The sequence below is a fragment of the Necator americanus genome, chromosome I, assembly GCF_031761385.1.
Source record: "Necator americanus strain Aroian chromosome I, whole genome shotgun sequence".
Lineage (NCBI taxonomy): Eukaryota > Metazoa > Nematoda > Chromadorea > Rhabditida > Ancylostomatidae > Necator > Necator americanus.
Window position 1 is genome coordinate 14,797,313 of NC_087371.1, and position 21,773 is coordinate 14,819,085.

At 41.7% G+C, this 21,773-nt stretch overlaps 1 protein-coding gene across 5 annotated transcripts in view; it reads left to right on the plus strand.

The window, feature by feature from the left end:
* RB195_005574 (uncharacterized protein) overlaps positions 1 to 21,773 on the plus strand; it is a gene marked incomplete at both ends in the record, with an annotated part of 70,653 nt that overhangs the window by 42,429 nt on the left and 6,451 nt on the right. For 3 of the 5 annotated variants that reach the window (XM_064178168.1, XM_064178167.1, XM_064178166.1), the window contains 10 exons: positions 1,627 to 1,713; positions 16,197 to 16,265; positions 18,821 to 18,866; positions 18,958 to 19,044; positions 20,245 to 20,300; positions 20,360 to 20,435; positions 20,530 to 20,667; positions 20,723 to 20,823; positions 20,884 to 21,000; positions 21,073 to 21,181. In XM_064178168.1, the coding sequence (XP_064035242.1) occupies positions 1,627 to 1,713; positions 16,197 to 16,265; positions 18,821 to 18,866; positions 18,958 to 19,044; positions 20,245 to 20,300; positions 20,360 to 20,435; positions 20,530 to 20,667; positions 20,723 to 20,823; positions 20,884 to 21,000; positions 21,073 to 21,181 (886 nt within the window). Of the gene's footprint in view, positions 1 to 1,626; positions 1,714 to 16,196; positions 16,266 to 18,644; positions 18,687 to 18,820; positions 18,867 to 18,957; positions 19,045 to 20,244; positions 20,301 to 20,359; positions 20,436 to 20,529; positions 20,668 to 20,722; positions 20,824 to 20,883; positions 21,001 to 21,072; positions 21,182 to 21,773 lie in introns of all 5 variants that reach the window. The other 2 variants (XM_064178165.1, XM_064178169.1) reach the window with 1 other exon arrangement.

Consider the following 21,773-nt stretch of genomic DNA (forward strand, 5'->3'; position numbering starts at 1 on the left):
ATCGAACGGTTGAAAAACTAACTTGTCGATGTTTCTACTTTCGTCGTATTTATCCTCCCGGGAATAAATACTGGATACTGACTCAGGTTTCGATTGAGATCCCATTTGAATTCTACAGTACCCTCTCACTGGTGAAGGAAATTCAGTCTATGAATACTCCCACTACACTTCATACTAATGAAAATCCCGGCTTGACAAATGTCGATTACACAGTCATTATTAGGGGTTTGTTGTCATCTGGCATCTGGATGTTCAGTTCAGATTCTTGAAAAGTTTTTTTGTGGACTACTGTAATCCAAAGAAATGTCCAAAGAAAGGATTGCAAAGAAAGAAAGAAAGAGAAAAGAAAAGAAGCATTTTCTTTGACCATTCAATCTTTTCAACTTACATTTTCCAGATTTTCCAAACTTTCGCTGACGTCATAAGATAAATGTCAGAAAAAAGCAAAGAAAGTAGGAAATTCTCTCAACATTCCAGACAATAATCTACGTTTCATTGAGTAAAAGAGTTCACTTTCTTTTTTTGAGCGAGATAGAGCAAAATTCGGAGGGCGACAACAAGGAAGATAAATGTGCCCTTTAAAAGTTCACCTTTTGCAAATGGTTCTCGTGCAAGGCGGTAAAGAGAATTGAACATGGATGCTTCAAGGAGAGGGGAAATTTACGATTTCTGGAAGATGTTGGTTACTGCAATATACACTAATCACTTCGCTATTGGCAGTTTTTATAATATTTTGTGAATTATGGGATACTTCAGTTTTTCTCGCCTATATTTTTGCGCTATGTACCTAGTGTTATGTAGTTCAGAAATCCAATAAATCCCATATTCACTACGCCGGAACGGCAGAAGGAGAAATACGAGGGAAAGGAGGATAAGGGAGAGTTGATATTTCGTTTCGTTTTTTGAGATGGGATTCGCCTTCAGCCTGAAAATCAGACTCAGCGATTTGTGGTCCTTAACGTTTCACCGCTAAAAGAAATTTTCAAATAAATACATATATCCCCAGAGGGGAAATTGTGCGCAATTATTGATGATGTAGTCGACGACAGTTTTCCAAACGCTTCCAGACTCTAGGAATCCTTGATAGCAACAGTAGATAGATTCCGCCTTTGCATATTAATTGATGATCACTAGTCATGATCAAGACGAAATAAACCATTGAGAAGAGCAGAAAGAAAGGGTGGTAAAGATTTTTTTTAAAATTTCCGTCTAAAAAATTAAATTCAAGTAAAAACACATCTTTACATGCAGGCTAGTGGTTGGCTTAGGAAAATAAAGAAAAGAAATAACTCAATAAAGACCATCAAAAGTCATCATTTGCTACTTTTTTTCTTAGAATGCTAAAAAGTGAAGGTAGAAAAGCAAGTTTTCAAGAACTAAACTCAATTGTAGGAGGAAAAGATAGTAATAGAATGGAAACGAGACGTGAACGCGTAACATTTTTCAATGAAACTTTTGAATTTCAAAAGAAAATTTCTCGGATATCTTCGCCGAGTGGCAGCGGAGAGATTGACAGGCAAATTATCTACTTACGCTTGAAGTGTGCAGAACTTCCTAGCGCAATTGATCTCTACTGAGTATCCGTAAATTTCCCAACAACATCCAGAATCTCCGTTCCCGTTTCAGATAAGCGATCTGCCTCAATTAGTCATGGAAGATGCACACAAGCTGTACATCGGCAGCGCTGGTCCAATCTTGGGATCCGGATTCGAGGTATCGCTTTCTTTTTTATGTTTTCCACGGCGCTCGAATGGGATGAGATCCACTCCTCTGCCGAATAAAGAGAAGAGCTCAAGAAATAACGGGAAATCTCTCGAAATCTCTTCAATGCTCGACTATGGACCCCTCCAAAGCAAAGAATCCTGAAAATGTCAGAGAAGAAGAAAGTTGGGGATCGCTGTGTCTTTGGATGATTTACGACAGACCAAATGGACGTTCCTCTCAGTGTTTCCTAAGCCATTTTCAGTCTTTTCCCGGGGGCTGTGACGTGCCTCCAGCTGCAGTTTTTCAGCCCGTTTTCTGCCTATTCATTGGGTATTCTGCACTTCACTTGCGCCGCCATATACATACACACATATGTGCTTCCGATTGGCCGTTGTTTCACTCGTTCCAGCTAGAATTCACCAAGACGTTACGACTTTTCCAATTTTCTCTGGATCAGTTCAATTTAGTTTCCCGTTTCCCACAATTTCTCGCTTTTTCGTGGTGAATTCTTAGGATTTCCCACCATTTTGTTCCCAGCACATCTGGAAATTTTCCAATTTCTCAGGTCTCGTATCCTTTGTATGTTCTTTACCATATGTCGAGGACTCACTTCTGATTATATGGTCTCTTTTCTTTAGACCTAGCGATTCCTTGTTCTAGGATGAAATTTCCCATGTCTCATTGGTAATTAGCTGGGATTTTTTAAAATAATACTTTTCAGCCTGATGTTAAGGCAAACTACGTCTTTCTATTAAATTTCTTTCTTTCTCTCTCTTTTCCTTCTCTTCTTTTCTCTTTTTTCTCTTCATTTTCCCACGGTTATAACGATGCACACTGACTACTAATTGACTGGCACCTAACTTCACATTAGCTGCTACATTACAAACCGACCATTAGCACAGGGCAACTGATTCTGATTCTTTGTGGGACCTTTCTTTCTGTCCGCGACATGCACTTGGTATGATTTTTGCTAATTTTTGGATTAAATTGGCTGCATTTTCGACATTTCGGCGATATATCGCAGCAATATGGAAATTTTGCCTTTACACCCACACACACTCCCTCTTCGCACTCTTTTATTCTTTTTTTATCAAAGGACTTGAGCGGCATTTGTTGGCATTCGAGTTGGCCCAACGCAATTAGCGGAAATTTCCCTCTGCGTTGGATCCCAAACGAGTCGATTTCTTAGCGCTCGCTCCATAGAAACTCGTACAAAAGCTCTTCGAGGCAGAAAGTAGTCGCTTCGAATTTCTGGTGGAAAATACACGGCACATATTATTGAAGAAGCTCAGAGATAAGATCTACTCTTTACATCCAACAATTTCCGGACGATTTTCACAAGAAGATCCAGGAATTCATTTTCGAAGGAATCAACGTCCGTATCGCAAGGGGAATTCAGAGATGGTGGGAAATGGATGCTCTTACCATATGTTTAAGTATCTTTACATTCAAATAAGTTTGAAAAAACAATCGCTTCCTCCATCGGATCAGTTGCAGTGGTACCGGAGCAGTTCGGTGGAAAATTCTCGTGCTTCCAAAATGCGAAACTCTCAGGAATTTTGGAAATCCGAGAATTGCTAGTTTAAATGTCCGGTGCAATTAATTTAGATACTTTCTATGTGTTTTATTGAAGTGTTCGAGTATTTATTTCGAGAACTTGTTTGTTTATACTTTGCGCCTTTTGCCGCCCGGCAGTATCTGCTGTCGTACACCACACTACATCTTTGTATCTTTCCTAATCCTAGGAAAAAAGCAGCAGAGGAGGGTTTCCTTTTTTCTACTTCAAATTCCATCGCCTATTTTTTTGGAGGGCAAAAATAAAAATGGAGCAGCCAACACATGACGAATTGGTGTTGAATTTTCAGAAACAAGGAAAATTATTCTTCTTTGGTCATAATCCTTGGTCAAATTATAATTGCGTTTATACCATGTAGAATTACAATGAGAACGACATAGGGATAGCCTGCGGTAGTCCCCCAGCGCTTCATAATCTTATTCCGATCGATACGTATTTTATGCATTGCCCCCGACCCTTTGTTTTACATGCATAAACATGACTGGACGCGTCTTAAACATGACTGGACGCGACTTCTCTGAGCGTGCCATCTGTAACCTCAGACGAGTGTTTGCTGAACAGAGAAATCATTGATACCGCAACAGATTTACAGTAATAGTGTGCTGCGGTACTTCCGCATGATAGATTTGCTCTCACCTCCTTGTGGAGTTTAAATTTACCGAAGACACAATGCAGCAATATCTAAGAAAGATTCCAATGGTTTGTGAATGCAAAATCTCCAGGATTAATCGGGCATCGTTTAGGCTTTGAAATGGGTAGGTCTTAGTAGGAGAAGCGCCGGATGTTTATGCGAAAGGAGAGGAATTATTGAGCAGAAATCTTGCGCATTGCTTTTTTCGCGCTGCCGAGTTTATAATCTTCTGGAAATGCATTTTTTAGTTGTTTTTTTCCACACGTTCTTTGAGAATTTAGAAGTTACGCCTCCATATTTATACGTCGAAAATTTGAAAATAAGAAGTCAAACAATCGAAAATCTGCGACATCAAAAATGTGACTTTTTAATTTCCTCAGTAGTGAAGGACATTTTCTGACGAATGTCCGATTAGCGCAACTTCAACACACGTTAACGCATCGCACGGAATCTTCTGAAGTGACGAACTTAATTTAATAAATCTGTCCCTACAGTATCCGAAGGACGCCAGTCACTAATTCATGTGCACATGAGCCCCGCTCCAAAAACAAAGAGACACCAGTCCCAACCTATACAGGCACTTGTGCAGTTAGAGGTGATTTTCTAACCACCGTCGTGCTTTCTGGAAAATCGTCACTTCTCCGTTCTCGTTCTTCAGGAACCACGCAGGCACATAGTCGTTCATTCCTATTCGATTCCCGGAGCTTTTTCGTTCTCAATCTGAAGGAACTGCACTTCAGGTTGAGCACAAGCTCGCTACCTGCGCATCTTCATACGCCGTGTACAACTATCTCCACGTGTCGAGCATTTTTAGATAAATTGATGGAAATTTCTCGTACGTCTTACTTATATGAGACATTTCAGACACAGAGGAATGACTCTGGGAGATAGTTAGAAATCGGCCTTTACTTAAACTATGGGCACGAATTTCTTGACGGTCGTACTCTGGAATATCTTTGTATCTTTCCTAATCCTAGGAAAACACCAGGGTACACCCGCAGCTGTGCACGGTCGATGGTTCGAAACTGCCCCAGTGCAAACCATGCTCTTCATACCTCCGGGGTCGATAAATTGGTACCAGACTTGTCTGGGAGAATAAAAACACTGACTTGAAACGTTGGTCAAACACCGCAAGTCATTGTAATGCTGCACACGCATTCATGAAACCCCAGACGATGCTGGATTAAGGTGGAACGCGTTGGCGCATCCCAGGCGGACTGATCAGCGCCAGAGGATTTTCATGCTCTGTGAGCACTTCCCTACCAGCTTATCGTTCAGTTATTTCGATGAACATGTGGGGCTTTCTCATTAAAAGAAAACAAGAAATGAAAGAGGAACATGGAGCACGAGTGGACGTATCGTGCCTGATCAAAAGGCCTTTCCTACGTTTGCGTAGTGTTGTAAGAGAAATCTGACATACGAATGAATAATCGCATTCCTATCAGTCCCCTCTTGCCATCTGTTGAGGGCAATCGATACATCATCACGGTTGGATTTATTTACTTCTTTCTATGCGACCCTGATTATTTTCCTTCTTGAAACTAATAGTTTTCTTCAGATTTCCCCACAGTTCGCTGCCTGAATGACGGAATTGTGAGGTTTTGAAGTTAGGCCACGCCCAGTTACCTGGTAAAGCCATTGGTTCTGAGTTTGTATCCAGTAACGTACAAGTGGACAAATGCGCTCCGGCGGATAAATGGGCTTGGATGGGTGTTAGTGTTATCCAGCAGGTATTTGCCCGCGGCTAAATCCATGCTCTGGATATATATATCCGCTCTAGGATTAGAAAAGGAAAAAAACTAGGATTGAAAATATTCATCCAACAAACGGTTGGGTCCTTCAGCGAAGTACCATTGCGCCGACTTTGCGTCGGTTAATCAACTAAGTAATATTGGTCAGCGCGGCTGGGGAAGGAGATCGAGGATGGCTTCATTTCCATCGCAGTGAAGTATGTTGGATAAAGGCTCGGATCGTCCGTTGGATTAAGAGACTGGACTATGACTAACACCTTCAAGATTAATTGGTGTTTTTTCTCCGTATAGCTTTCGCGACTTTTTCCGATGAATCTCTACCATTCCTCTGATTCAGACATTCCAATATCGTACAGAAAAACGCAAAAATATCTGCTGAAATTAACCTTCTATCAATCACGAACACCCAATCAACTGCTCAGTTCAACACGCTGATTGATGTCGTTTCAGGACCAGATGGTTCGCGCGATTACACGTTCGTACCGGTTGTGACAATCAGCACGCTATTTTTAACGGTTGAAACATGTTGAACTTGTCTTAGTTTTTGCGGTACTCCCCCAGCACATGCTGTCACAGTTTGTCCCAAAGCCGAAAGAAAAACAACAAGTTTAAAGTTTGAGTTTTCTTATACGTGTGACATTTAAAAAACGCGTCAAATTTCTCGAGAAAGCTCGTGCCAATGTCGGAAATACTTGAACTTGGCACGGATTGGTGAAGAAAGAGATATTCCAAGAGGAAAAAAATAGAAGAAATGGCAGGAAAATTTTTAGAAAAATAAACTGAGTTTTGTGCTTATTCACCCTCATTTTCCACTTAGGAGGACTCATCAAAAATAATCCAGGTGTCGGCGGGGACATATTCCCAAATGTTCGCCTCTTAGTTCGGATTACTGTGGACGAGAGAAGGGAATTTGAGGACCCACCGTGTTAGCAGAAAGTGGAGAGAAAAAAGGAAGGTAGCGAAGAGCGGGAAAAAACAACGGCTCGCCAACAGGGACCCACCCACTGTGGCTGTTCAGGGCAAAAACGCTACAATGTAATGTACGAGGTGCGATTTTTTGCTGACCGGACAAATTTCAGCCCCGTACCACCGAAAAGCTATCCCGGTGAGCGTATGAATGCTTGAACTACGCGAGAAGTTGTAGAGGGATAAACCGCAGTCTCTGTCGCCTAACGAGAACCAGTTTTCGTCGAAAATTTTTTAGGAGCTTTCTGCTTCACCTTCTGCTTTTTTCTGAACTCTGGTAGGGAATAAATTGTATGAATAATATTTCTGAAGAGGGAATATCCTTATGTTGATATCCAAATTATTTTTTCTAACCCCAAAAATTTCGATAGAACGAAAAGAATCATTTAAAATACAAGAATTGATGAATTCTTTGCAAGAAGTGAGGGAGAAGAAGTAAGGTTTTCTAGCGTAAAAAACTCTTTAAATCCAGTAATCAACAGACCTTGAGGGAACTAAAGGCAAAAGTCATGGAATCAACGAGTGACGTGACAATATTAAATTAGTAGACAATATTAAATATTCCTGTCCTTTGCTTTCTATACCGTTCTTGATAGGATCAAAAAGCCTCCTTTACTATGTTCACCATTGCGAGCATGTGCGAATTGTCAGTTTGTCCATTATAGACGATAATTGTCGCACTTTTGCATAGGATTCATGGTAGAGGGATAAAGGATAAAGTGCCTGGCGTTCATTAAACTGTTTGGTAGGCGCCACCACGTTCACTTCAATTCAGAATCGTCTTAGCTTGACGAACGTCTAACTAGCCCATACAGTAACTTGCGATGCGGAGGGTTGAAAGGTTTGGTTGCTGCTGGAGCGGTTTCGAGCCATGGAACGTGCAGACACAGCGAAACCTCTAACCGTCTGCGCTGCATCCACGCAGGATTTATGACAGTTGTTCTGATTCAAAATTTGCAGTAGTCTCTCATTTTTTCTTCTAATAACGTCGAGTTTTCGACCAACAACAAAAGAAAACACAAGAAGCATCGCACTCGCCAACGTCCCGTACTTCCTCGCCTTCTACTTCTTCGATTGACGGCTTATGTTGCCTGAAGGGTAACATGTGCTGCTATACCTAAGAACGAAGGGTAAAAAGAAGAATTCTCAGAAAGATAGAAAAAGAATTTTTCTGAAATTGCGTCCTTTTTGTGTACGTGAAATTTTTTCGAAGATCATTTAGAATGAAAAAGTGGGCTTTGGTTTCATAGAATTAAAAGAAAATTTACAAGATTATTTCTTTTATTTTCTCAGTGATGGGAGGGTGTAGTGTAGCGGTTAGAGGTTCCGCTGCCTGCACGATCGATCGAAGGTTCGAATCCTCCCTAGTGTTCACCAAGCTTTCCATCCCTCCGGGGTCGATAAACTGGTACCACACTTGTCTGGGAGGATAAAAACACTGACTTGAAGGCATCACCCCACGAATCTGAGGTGGTGCAGATTTCAGGTGGAGTATTCGTATACGGGAGACTATGTAGAGGGGGGTGATTCTGTCCATTCCTTCCTAATTGCCGAAAAAAACGGCCCGGAAAATGCGGCGCCGCACAAGGCTGGCCCGCTCCAGTCGAACTCCTTGTACAAAATAGTGCACCAGAAGGCCTGAAGCCGTATCTTCCGGGCCGTTTTTTACGGCAATTAGGAAGAATTGGACTGAATCACCCCCCTCTCCATAGTCTCCCATCCCGTATACGAATACTCCACCTGAAATCCGTACCACCTCAGATTCGTGGAGTGATGCCTTTGACTCATCGGCTAGCCTCTAACGATTCCGAATTGAAGTGAACGTGGGAGCGCATCCCAAGCGGATTGATTAACGCCAGAAACTTTATCTCTTATCCTTTATCTTCTCGGTCTAGGTCTTCGCTTCCTTTTTAGTGAGATTTGCATTCAATTATCCGGTGAGTCATTCCTGTAGGACTTACCCTATGAACAAATGTTTGAAAAATGAATAAAAAACAGATGAGTATGTCTTTACTGCAGAGCTTTTGTTGAAAAATGACTGCGAAGATGGCTACTTAAGACGAGTTGAGCAGAAAAATTTCATGAAGGACTGAACCAGATCGATTACCATATACATAAATATACCATTCTACTGTACCATTCATTCGTGACATTTTCTTCTCTATATTTTCCTTTTCATCATTCATACTTCCAGCTCGCTTTTGGATTTTTAAGTGAAATCCTGAGACTTCTCGAAAGAAACTGTCAGCTCAAAGGTTCTCGGGATAGCAATGGAGAACCTCTCTAAATACCGTGATCATTCTGAAACTATCAAATCCTAAGATCAACTCCTCCAGATTTTCGCTGCTGATCATTGAAGATGAACAAAGGGATTTTTTTTTGGAATTAATGCGATCCTAACGCACTAGTGAATTCCTCTCCCTCAATTTTCCTGTCGATCGATACTCACAGATTGCTCGTGACACCTCTGGCGATGTTCGAAAGATACGAAAAGGTACAATTCAATCGTACTGCCGTCATAAATTTTGTGTGTGAGAGAAGTCTGTGACAGTAACATGTCACAGAGTTCTCTCACACACAAAATTTCCGGACGTCTGATGGTGATTTCGCTGGGATTGTTTTACTGAAATCTTACGCAGCGGCAGAAATGTTCTCCTCTGTGCACTTCGCTTTTTTTCCATCGTCCACAGAAATTCCAGTAACGGCTCGGACAAATGCAGCCTCGAACCATGAAATGCTGCAGTTAAGTGCTTCTCAAGCAAAAATCCTTCACTCGCAGCCGTTTCACGGGCGTTAGTATCGCTTTTTCGAGAAGACAAAGAAGAATTGAAGTCCATCGTGTAAACTGCCAGCTGTAGGTTTTTGTTTGCGGACGAACGCTTCCGTAAATTCCGTTACTATCACCGGTTCAGACCCCGTCCTCGAAGCTGTGACTCTTCATAGATCCTACCAACTACACGATTTTTTGGCCCATTTCGAGGAAAACAACTATTGTTTACTGTTTGTTTGGAGAGGAATAAACAACGCTTCCTTGAGTGCAATGATCACTTATTGTCCGGCCCTTTTTTCTCTGGATTCATCGATGCTCGATGGACTCATTTGCTCTGAAGCGGCTGTTTTTTTGCCGTCACATAAAAAGTGCAATACCCAGTCCTACGCGCGCGAGCCTATGGGTTTTCAACCGATTGTCACTCGCTCAACGGACCGTCGTCGTCGTCGCAGTCCGTCGAACGGACACACAGCTGTGGGCTGGGTCTTCCACGCCCTCATCGTTGCGGGCGCTGCTACGGCAGCGGCACTGTGCTCCCTCCCCTTCCGATCACGAAGTCGGATGCGCTTGGCTGCAAAAGTTTTCTTCCCCGTCCGTCCTTTTCAAAACAGTTTATTGCTGAGCTGAGCGAATAAATTCGTTCATTGCGTCAATAACGTTTTGGAGAAAGTTTCGCACTTCTTCTGTCTTAGTCCTGAAATTTATGTGTTACTGAGTCTTCTCGCATAGAGAAGCATTATTTGTTCTTATCTCCCATCCTCAATGAGTTACGATCGGCAACTGAAGCCGAGCAATTTCACATATATTAAATCAATCTTGCCGAAGTCCTCTTCTCTGTCGCTCACCATTTGGTCGCACATTGATCTCTACAGTACTCTTTCTGTCTACAGTACTCTACATACTCTTATTCTGTGGCACGAACTTAACAAGCCCGGCTTCCAGCAGGATGGTGTGCAGTCCTCAACATCGCATACTCGTCAGCGATGTGACCTGCTTCTGGATTCAAGATCATTACTAAAATGAAAGAAAAAAGAGTAAGAAGTTATTCCCAGACTTCCAAAGTCTTGCAGAGTGCCATCAACTGTACAAGCTGCTGTTACTCCTTGTATGCTCTGAACAATTTGGTAGTGAATTCTTTGGAAGGTGAACTGTGTAGACTGTTTCTCCATCCTGCACAACATTTCCCCTGATTTTTCCGGTTCTGAGTGGAACTGTTAGTCCTGATGTAAACAAACTACTTTCCTAAAACATAATGCTGTTCCTGTTTGAAGTTAACAAATCACTGAAAGACTTGTCATTTTTATGTTGTCGTTCTCCAAAGTACGCACTTTTTTTAAATTAAATTCCAAGAAAACAAATTTCAGTTTAAAATGCTTTGGGGACTTTTCTAGTGATCCAGATGAGGACAAAAATGCAGTTCTTGAATATTTCAATTTGATCTTTTTCGATCTTTTCAAATTTTTTAGGGCTTAAATTCTACTAGCGGTTTAGCAAAAACTTCTTTCCGGACTCAAAACCCCTCGTTCAGATAAAATTTGTTTCCCTCTGCTTTCCATATTTTCTCTTTTGATAGTTACGAAATTTCGAGGAAAACTAAACAAAAAGCAGGACTAAAGCAGTTTAGGACAAAAAGTGGAGAATTTATTAAGTGAGCTTTGCACAGTCAGTGCGCTAAATTCCCCTCATTTTTCTTGAATCATGCGAAGAAGAAAATTGATCAGAATATCAACTCTTCGTATATATCTTCGAGCGAATGACTGAATAATTCCCTAATCTTCGCCTTAAAATCTGAGCTAGAAACTTGGAATTTATTTCTAGTTTTTATTGAGTATTTCCGGAAAACGACAAGTTTTCTGAATTTTGCCAGAAATTCAGGTAATTTTCAAGTGCTCAAGAGCTATCGAATTTCTCGACAGGAGTCACAAAAGTAGGATGCGTATATATTTCCATAGGATTTTTTGTGCTTTGGAAGCTTGAAAGAATTGTAAAAGATCAGATTACTGCTCTGAAATGTACTCCAGTGCAAAAAAGTGGTGCAGTTGTCGTTCACTGAATCAACGAAGTTGCAGCTTAAACACCAATCCGTGAATTTGAGCGCATAATAATCGCTAATGCAAAAAAAACAGCTAGTCAGGGACGGAAGCTATGATCGGAATTGCCAGAAATTCTCGTATCAGCCGGGATTTTCGGCTCTTCCCCAGGACATAAACCTGAAACCATAACCGAGTGATTTTACGAAGTAGCAGCAATGTAATCTTTCCTGCTGATGCTTACTGCCATTTACGATGTTTATACTAACGCAAAGGACGCACGACAAGCTGTCGTTGATCGAATGCTGGCTGGCACAAAAATGCCAGCAAAAACTACCAACAAGAAGGGCAGGAATTTGTCGAGCAGCAAAAACTGGACGAACATCTTCGTCGGTCACCGAATAACTTGTTTACTTCAACTGCACTGCAGTTTATAAAATGTACTAATCCTGCTCATCGGTTTTCCCAAGCTGGACATGGGAAAAAATCCCAGCATATCGTCAAAAATCACGGATGCACTTACAAATGGAACAGTTGTCGAGCTTGCTTATTGCCTTCTGGGAATTTTGACCTTATTCTCATTGTTTTGCTTCTATTCCCAATCGACTCAATTTAAACTTAATAACTTTGCTCTCGATCCCGACGTAAGAGCTCGATTCAGCGGAGGAGCGCACTTTTCAGGAGTCTTTAGTGTTTGTATGGAGACAATGCCAGTGGAAAATCGTGGCTGTGTCGGTTCTGATGGTATAGCACGAAAAAAGACATTTCCTTAATAGCAGACCGTTACTTCGTCAGATTTTGGCATTAATAGAACGGAATAAAATCCACCAGATATCGTGTCGATGATTTTTTTTATAATTCACTGATTTGAAACAAAATCGCGATTGTTGCTTGCGAAGTTTTACATTTTTTTAAACGCTCTTCTGGCTCTTACGAAAACAGGGTACTTCACACGCAGACGTCTTCGAAGCTATGGGAATCCATCAGCTGCAATAGGTTTCTTCTTCTGTTGTCTGTGTCTCATCAATCCTCACTAGAAATCTCCTGACTAGAAAAATCCAGAGAATTTTTTTTGTCATTCTGTTAAGGTCAGATTTTTTTGGTCATGTGCTATTTTGGTGGGGACCTTTGCGATCTGAACAATAAGGAAATTAATACTCCATCGTATTCCAGTTGGATTTCCTCTGTACATCGAGGGTGGTTCTGGTAGTGGATGCATTTCTACGCTTATCTTCAGAACTTCGATTATTCTTCTATTTCACCCTTCCGAAATCATCTGATAGAAATTTTCTACAAACGTTTTGATTAAACTGGATCGTTTATTATATGCAGGAGGGAACCTGCAAGCATTTTTTGCTTCTTGTATGTTTCCTATGAACTTTTTCTAATTTTCAATCGGTCTTTTTTAAAGAAAAGGTTGCTCCTGCTTCCTGACTGCCTGTATTTTCGCATCTTCGTTTCCACCTCTCTAAGAATTCCCAGTAACCGTTCGTTGCACGATTTGTCCGAAGTAACGCTTCGTTTTGTATTTCATGCAAGCTTCTCGACGTTTTTTCCCAACTTTTCTGGTGATACATCAATCTATCGGCGGCACACTAACAAACTATCGCGGCTGCGCTGTAAACGTATCTTAATTAATCACTCCCATTAGGTTTTTTTCGAATCCGACTTATTGGCGCAAGAGGTTCCAGCGTTATGGACTGCAGTGCACGTGGTTCATTTCCGTGAGCTCTCTTCAGAAATCATTGAGAAATTGTGTTGGGTAGGGTGTAGGATTTTACTATGGAAAGATATTTCATTCCAAATATAGAAAAGGATAAAGTCACTGGCGCATCAATCTGCTTGGGATGCGCCCTCACGTTCACTCCAGTTCAGAATCGTTATGCCATGACTTGCGGGGGCTAGCCGATGATCAAGTCAGTGTTTCTATCCTTCCAGACAAGTCTGATACCAATTTATCGACCCCCGAGGGAGAAAATGATTGGTTGTTACTAGAGCGGTTTCGAATCATCGACCGTGGGCCCTCATTCATTTTTCCTTTATTTTCATTATTAGAGAATATTAGAAAGAATTGTTAGATTAGAAGGGAAGTGATGAAGGATACACACGCCATAAGAGTTATTCATATTCTTCTTCCATCGATTCCAAATTTTAAAAAATGTCCATTATCTTTCTAGGTATTCCAATTGAACAGCAGTGATTATTGTAGCGCGATTTTGTTAGAAAAGCAGAAAGACCGAGTGTCTCACAGCTCCCTCCACAAGCTTCCACTTTTTACTAAAATCTGTTTCTATTCGAAAATCGTTACCGTGGAATGCTAAGCTTTTTCTTCCTCGGAAACATGTGAAGGAATAAAATGAGATCCATGTGGATTGCGATATCCTAAGCCTCTGAGACCTGAATAAAAAATTTCTCGGCAAAAAAGTGCTCAAGCTTAAAATCTGCACGAGAGGCTGTCGCTCTTTGGAAATCGACCATTTCCCAAATGTTTCTGGTTGAACCGTAAGGACATCCACCACGTAGAAGCCAAGCAGAGCAGTGTCTGAAATCTTGCTCAGAAGCGCAATAACATTTGTTCGTGCCATGAAGAATCACGGAATCAGGATTTCACCTGGCGTAACTCCTTTTTGCTCGTTGCACTGCGGAGTTCACACTCACAGCCATCACTCGTCAGTTCAGCAGACACTCCGGTGATAGGTTATCTTTGATGTGGACCCTTAGCGATCGTCATCCATGTGCGAGTGCGCTCGAAATTGTTGCACGCACACACAACACGTAAGCTCTCAGTAGCGCTATGATATTTTGATACGCAGCCAGATAACCGCTGGCCAACTGAGCTCGGGCGCGGCTACGCGTTCAGCTCTCATCTGGCGTGCCAGTAAATCGCCACCATGATCGCCGAAGAATGGATAACTGCTGCTGCTGCTCGCCTGACCACCACAAGCTATTCTCAGTGAAACTGATGACTAGGTTTCCCTCCTCTCCTCTTATCGCTACTGCATTTGTTCGAGTTTTCTCAGATCCAACAATAGTTTGTTTCTAAAGAAATTCGTTTGGTCTTCTGACTTTATCTAACAACGCTCCGATACCAAATCCTGCTCCATTCTACTCACTATAAACGACCACTCCTCGACGACTACGAGTACGTTTGAAGACCTTTGAAATCTGAATAAGTACTTTTTCTGCTCTTGTTTCGTTGATTGGAGGAGAGTTCTTCTCTGCTGCTTGAAGACATCACTCCACGAATCTGGGGTGGTGGGTTATGCCTTTATGGGGCCGTAGATTATGGAGAGGGGGTGATTCCGTCCATTTCTTCCTAATTGCCGTAAAAAACGGTCCGGAAGATGTGGCGCGTGCACAAGGCTGGCGCGCTCCAATCGAACTCGTTGTAGAGAACAGCGCCCGGAACGCTCGAAGCCGCATCTTCCGGACCGTTTTTTACGGCGTGTAGGAAGAAATGGACGGAATCACACTCCTCCCTATAATCTACGACCCCGTATAGGCATAACCCATCTGAAACCTCCACCACCCCTGACGCGTGGGGTGATGCCTTTAATTTTAAATCGCTAAGCAAGACCTATCATGTCACGCTAAAGTGGTGTTCTCCACTGGTTCCAACAGTTGTTAGAATTCGCAGGCTTTAATGCAGTTTCTGGAAATTCTCCACCACTACGACCTTGTAGTAAACATGGTGGGGGCAAAATAACAGAAAAAAGTCATTTAATGATGTCCCATGACACAAAAGACAAGCCTTGTATACCAACTTATTTAATTTTGAAAGAAGAATTGCAGGAATTTTTGTGGGATTTCACTATAATTACTGTATTTTTTGTAAGTTGCAGTAGTCGAAGCTTCATATTCATGTTCAGATTCGCGAAATTCCCTTCCTTTATCTTTTTTCTCTCTAAAACCTGCAGTCTTGAGAATTTTATAGGCTCAGATTCTCTAAAGAAGGTTTTAATGAGCATTTTTTTAAATATAAATATGCAGGATTCCTTTTCATTCCTAAAAGAATAGAGGTTATGATATCTATGCACAATACTTGCCGTCTTCTGGTAATATTTCTGCGTCTCTATCTTTCCTACAATCTATTGCACGTTTCCTCCTCCATTTTTTCCTAGACACCCAGAAAATAAATGAGTCCGGAGGAGATCCGTAACATTCATTTGATTTCCTTCACTAACGAGAAATTTCCTTTATTAACGACCTTTTCTCTGCGTCTTTGTAATACTCGTGATCAGTCATCTACACCTTTCGCTGCTAGCCGACAATGATAAAATTCTTTCAGGAAACGAATAGTTATTCATTTTCACAGCTATGCTATTTCGACTTGTTTTATTCGTACTACTAGTTGCTCCTATCAAATCAGAACCATTGCATGAAATTTTGATCGACGACGAACTGATTCTCACCAAAAAGGCCGGTGAATCCAGGGCCGCTACGAATACGACACCCATAAAACGCAACGATGAAGGCGTTCTCAGTAGGAATATCCAAAGAAAGGAACGAACGTTCAGCACAAAACGTCCATCGCGCTCTCCAGCGTCCAGGCAAAAACGTATGCCGCAGGATGAAGGATGGGTCACGGACCAGGACGGCGAATTTCAGGATGATGCTGGAAATTTTGTTCAGTACACCATTTCACATGATACGGTCGTAGAACGACCACAACGATCCAGCCAGGAGGAGATCTCATTCCCATCGTTCGAACCCATTGAAGTCATTGATTACTCGGTTAGTGCCCATATACTTGTCGGTAATTTTTTAGGGTGCTATCCAAGAGCTGAAAATTATCGACGATCCATCTGAAGCGGCTAAACAATGTGATGAACTTTGGGTAGGAGAGAAGTTGATGTTTATTCAAATTTCTTGAAAATCTACTCTCACGTAGAAATTATTTCATTATCCATGCCAAATCAAGCAGAAGTGCCAAATTTCGTGTACACAGTTCAAAAATTACCAGGTAACAATATACACGGAGATTTCCAGAATAAAATTCCTGCAAGAGCTTTGCTTTGACAGAAAGCATTGGAATCTCTAGAAAAACAGCGCGAAATTATAACCATAATCAGTGGGCTGGGTTGGGCTCGGCCACGAATGCAACACTAATTGATACCGAAAATTCGTATCCACAAAAAGATCTGGATCATAGTTTTCATATCCGATTTTTCATTTCCAGGTAAGAAGTCTTGTGCAGTATTTATTTGGTGCTACTAGCATATTTTTGTAGAAATTAATCGGGATCAAAATTAAGTCGTTTAATAAATGTTGTACTAAAACTGAAATAGTCAACGTGTTTTTAGAGAAATTGAGTGTTTTATACTTAGAAGGTAAGGCGTTCGAAGTTCGCTCGAAGTTACTTGCCCAATATCCTCATTTATCACCTCAGTCCTTTGCTAGAAAATTTGAAAAAAAAAACGAAAAACACTGTCTAACTATCAGCAAAGGGAAAAATTATTTTGCGTTAGTTCAGTTTCTAATTTTATTACTATGTATCGATCTATCATGTCGACTCCTGAGGATTTCGATCCATAGGATTTTTTAGAAAACTTTTGTTTTGGCAGCAAACTTTACGGCAGACTTTTTTCAAGGAAACAAAGGAAACTTTTCGCACTCAGCTATTAGCGGGTGGTGGAAATTTGTCCACACACGCACAGGACCTCATTAATATCGCGGAAAACAGTCGTATTTAAAATTTCCAGTGATAGCCGACATCGTCGGTGACCAGCTCCCCCTATTTTTCATCAGCCCCTTGTGACGACGAATTACTCTCGCTTACACTACTGAGACCTATTGATGCTGATGAATTATTTCGGCAGTAACCGAATAAAAACTTGCACTTGCCGGGAATTTGGTTTACTGCTAGTGATGTGTTTTTATTTGTGGATGTTATGTTTCCACAGGACACGTGATTTACATTTCAGTCCATTTTTCTTGCCGCACAAAAAAAGCTCACGCTGCTTTCTCATGAAAAAAATGATGAATGAAAAATAGTTTTTGTTTCTGATGCATCAATACAATATGTAGCTATCTAGAAGACTTCATTCGAGAATCCTCACTGAAGTGCTCAAGGTAAAAGAACAAGATTTGCAGCGTGTTCTGTTCGGCTAATAGCGAAAACGTCTATGTCACTGGAATAATTGTCCAGATCCCTGAATTACGCAAATTTTGAAGGGTTATGTGCATTAGTTGAAAGAGAAGCAGAGGTACTTTCATAGTTCTTTTTAACAATTCCCTAGGACTTCCAGGAGAAGATCTCCTTCTTTTTTCTTTGTATTAGCAACTAATAAGTAACGCATGGTTTGCATTTTACCCTAACCGTATCTTCGCTAATTTTCGGCTATCGATTGAGTCCGCACTTTTATTACGTAGTTAAAATCCGTAAAGCAGGATTTTAATAAGTAAAGCAGGATAATTTGAAGGATGAAATACTTTTTGCTTAGCACTCCTCTACTACTACATTAGAAGTCTTAAATGTCTACAAAAAAAAGTCCTGAAATCCTTGGCCTACAGTTTAGAGCTTTTAGTGTGATTTACGTTTAAGGATCTTCAAGAATTTATTTGAACCAATTCTTATATAACTTAGGGATTTTTTTTAAAAATCGATTCAATTCTAAAGTTTGTTGACTGCGCTGCTACACCGCTGAAAAAGCAGCTTTTCATATTTTTGTGGCAACAATGCAAACATAGGTGTAAAGCTGAACGCAAGCCATTTCTCAAACTCGTTCGTCGTCCACCAAGGAGTTCCTTGCACCTCATCAGCTTGGAATCAGTAGAGCAGTGCAGCACTGAAACAACACCTCTACATGAACGTACCACATTACAAAGGAGCGGAAATAAAAAAAACAAAAAGACATAATAGGGTGGTACCTATGCGCAACTGTGATTGGATAAATTATAGTGTAGAATGACACGCCCACATAGGATAGACTAGTTTTTTTTTTTCTTACGGAGAAGTACAACGCTTAGTTTCAAAAAAGGTGATGTGAAATTAATTTGGCAACAGAGCACATCTCTACGAAGTATATTTCTACTTCGCCGGAAATTTCCGTGTATCTTGTTTTAGTCGCACAACAGTTTGTCGTTGAAATTCTCTAGAATTTATGGAATTTTGGGGGACTTTTTGCAATATTTTTATGCAAACCAGAACATTGCTTTATTTCAATTGATGGATGTCACTCACCGTGTCTTAAAATACCATAAAATTTCATCTTAGTGGCGGAAACGAAAAGTCCTAAAGGCTCGTCACAAAGCTCAGGTAAGTCAGGTGATGCCATCGACACCGTCGTTCTGTAGATCAGAGATCATGTGGCTTTCCGCTATTGTGTTGTACCTATGGCCTATCCCTCTCCGCCTTTCCCATGCTTTTCCGATAAATCCGCGTGTTTCCAGAGTGACGACGAGGGCTCCGGTCTTGATCATTTCAAGGATCAAGCAGGTGGGTGTGGTTTAGGCTGTGATTGATTCAATTCATTGCCTAAAATTCATCGTTTCCTCACGATTCTGCGCGTATCCGACAGATTTTCCAGTGGACAAGACCGAAGTTGTCGAGCTACCGCCGGCACCGACTCCGCCACCGCCACTTCCAATGGACCTTCACGGGAAAGTCGTGCACGGTACGTCTTTTTTCTATTATCACAGAAAATTGTAGACATGTAATAATAAAATGTTATGGAACAGAAGCATAACCTTCCCTGCTACCCAGAGATGCAGGCTCATACCTCATTCTCAGGAAGTTCCCCTGTTTACTTCCATTCTTTTCCATATTTTCTAGTTTTCTTCCAATTTTTTGCCTTAATTTCACAATCTATGCACGATTCTTTCAAACCGATTTCCTCTGCTATTGTACATTTCCTATTCAGCTTTGTTTCCCCTCTTTTTCCTAGTTTTTTTTTTCAAATGTTAGGGGAAAGCATTCAGGCAGACCTCCATTTCTTCGTCAATAAGAGGAGTTCCTCTGCGTCTCTAACTTGCAAACGCATCGCCCTCTCTGTCTGTCTGTCCTCGTCTCTTCCATGAACTCTACAGTAAACATTCTCTTATTTCCACTGCACTTTCCACCTTCCATAAGCTTTGCGCACTCGTAGCGCTACAGTACACGGACACAGATCTTGTCAGTTGGCCTTCCCCTGCGTCTCTATCAAGTGCCCTTTTGGAAGAAGTTATGGTCATATTCGCAATTGTTCGAATTGTTTTTCAAATAACGATCCGTGTCTAGGACCCTTTTAGCAATTTTGTGCGAAATTCCGTCGAGTGCCATATCTTCTGTCCTTTTTGCTCGTGTCCTCTGTGTATCTGCACTTCCTCCACTTCCTCGCAGTGTACTTAAAAAGTGCAGAATTCGTGAATATCTGTGTTATCCACACACATACCGTATACACCGTACTCACACTATGCACCAACATCTCCTGTAGAGCAACACGTGTTCATTGATTTATTGGTTTTCACCGAGGTCAATATCGATTTCAGATCGTGACGAACGTGATCTGTATTATCCGTTCGGCGATAGTCTTCTGCTACCTTTCCACCGACACGGTTCACCAATATCCATAGGTCATCCGCCTTCAGCATCACATGCACCTCACATAAGTAGAGCAAACACCCATGTGTCGTGTGCATGCGTTGGGCATTTATTGATTTACCGATCAAGCCATGAAAGATCTTGCTTTCAGCAGAATTTCTTCTGTAAGGGCAGTTTTATATCCGTAGGGAATTTGCTGGCTAGGAAATGGAGTGACTGCGTGATATAGAGGACTCTTAGAGTTCATTACTGTATACGGCGGTGCAAAAATCGATCTATCGACTTCTACTTTCAGAATCGCCACAAAGTGGCCTCAAAGGAGAGCGGGGAGAACCAGGTCCACCGGGGGTGGTAGGATTCTGCTATTTTACGTCAATAATGAATATTGAGCGTTTAAAAAATATTTTTAGTGCATCCAACAATGTCGAGATGGCCTCCCAGGACCAAGTGGTCCGATCGGACCGCAAGGACCACAGGGTATCGAAGGTGAGTTACGCGCTTAGAACTGAAAACCCCAAAAAGTTTTTCTTCCAAAAATTTGAACCAACTCTTCAAAATCAGCCACAAGGAATCTGTTCAGGACCACGCGGACCACCTGGACCTCCAGGTGAACCCGGCTATGTGCAAACGTCTCCGTATGGAGGTGAGGTTCAACCTGTGCCTGGGCCGCCTGGCCCACCAGGACCGCCAGGACACCAAGGTCCACAGGGAATTCAAGGTAATTTTGAAGACCATGTGTCCTTTGGACAATTTTTTAAGTGAGTTATTTCTAGGTCCGCGAGGTGAGACGGGCTTTCCGGGACGAGATGGTCGCGATTTTCAGGGTCTTTCTGAGAGAGATATTGAGCTTATCGTTAGGCATCCACTACTAAAGGTACAGATTTTCGATTTTGCGCACAAATCCTTCCTCAATTCTACGATCTTTGAAATGTAGGGTGAAAAAGGTGAATGTGTGCATACGACCACTACCGTCTTCCAACCGTCACCTATCGACAACGCACTGCCTCAGTACGATCGGGACCATCATCGAAGAGGTCTCAAAGGAGAAAAGGTGAGTGCATTTCTTCGGAGAGTATAACTGCGGTAGTTTTTAGCTGATTCATCTATTCGTATCTATTTGTAGGGAGATCGGGGAATGCCAGGACCACCCGGACCATCTGGGCCACCTGGGCCACCTGGGGTACCCGGAGCTCCAGGAATGTCGCATCCGGTGTCTTATGGAGGAGATTCTTGTGAGTTGAAATGCATTCTCGGTATATTGGAGGTAGCAGAGAGCTAAAATTATCAATTTCCTTTGATTATGGGTAACGTTTCGGAGTTAAGAGTTAAGTCCGATAAGGTTACAGATTGCCTGGCACGTATGTAAGGAACGACGGGTCATCAAAAACGCTCACTTCACCTTGTGTCTGTGTTAAAGAATCGAGCACCAGCACAACTCAGGTTATTGATCCCCTCTGGATGCAATCCAGGAAGGTCATGACAACATTATTGTCTCGATCATTTCCTGTAATCCTGAAATTGCTCTTTGAAAACCCCTAAGGGAACCAAGACGTTGATCTAGGGAAATGGAAAAGCTCCACAAATGCAGAATAGAAGGAAGAAATTTATTGACGTGGTCATCAAGCAAGCCCTGTGCCAGGTTTTTTTTGTTCTGCGGACCTTTTTCTACGGTGTCAATTATCGCCGGGTCCTATCACGCAGGTAGCTACTGCCGAAACTACTGTACATGCTGGGTGTATTGTGTGTTAGGGAACCGAATATTAGTGATGCTTGATCTTCCACGATTCACTTCATAATTCTCCCTCCTTTTTGAACGGTCCTTTG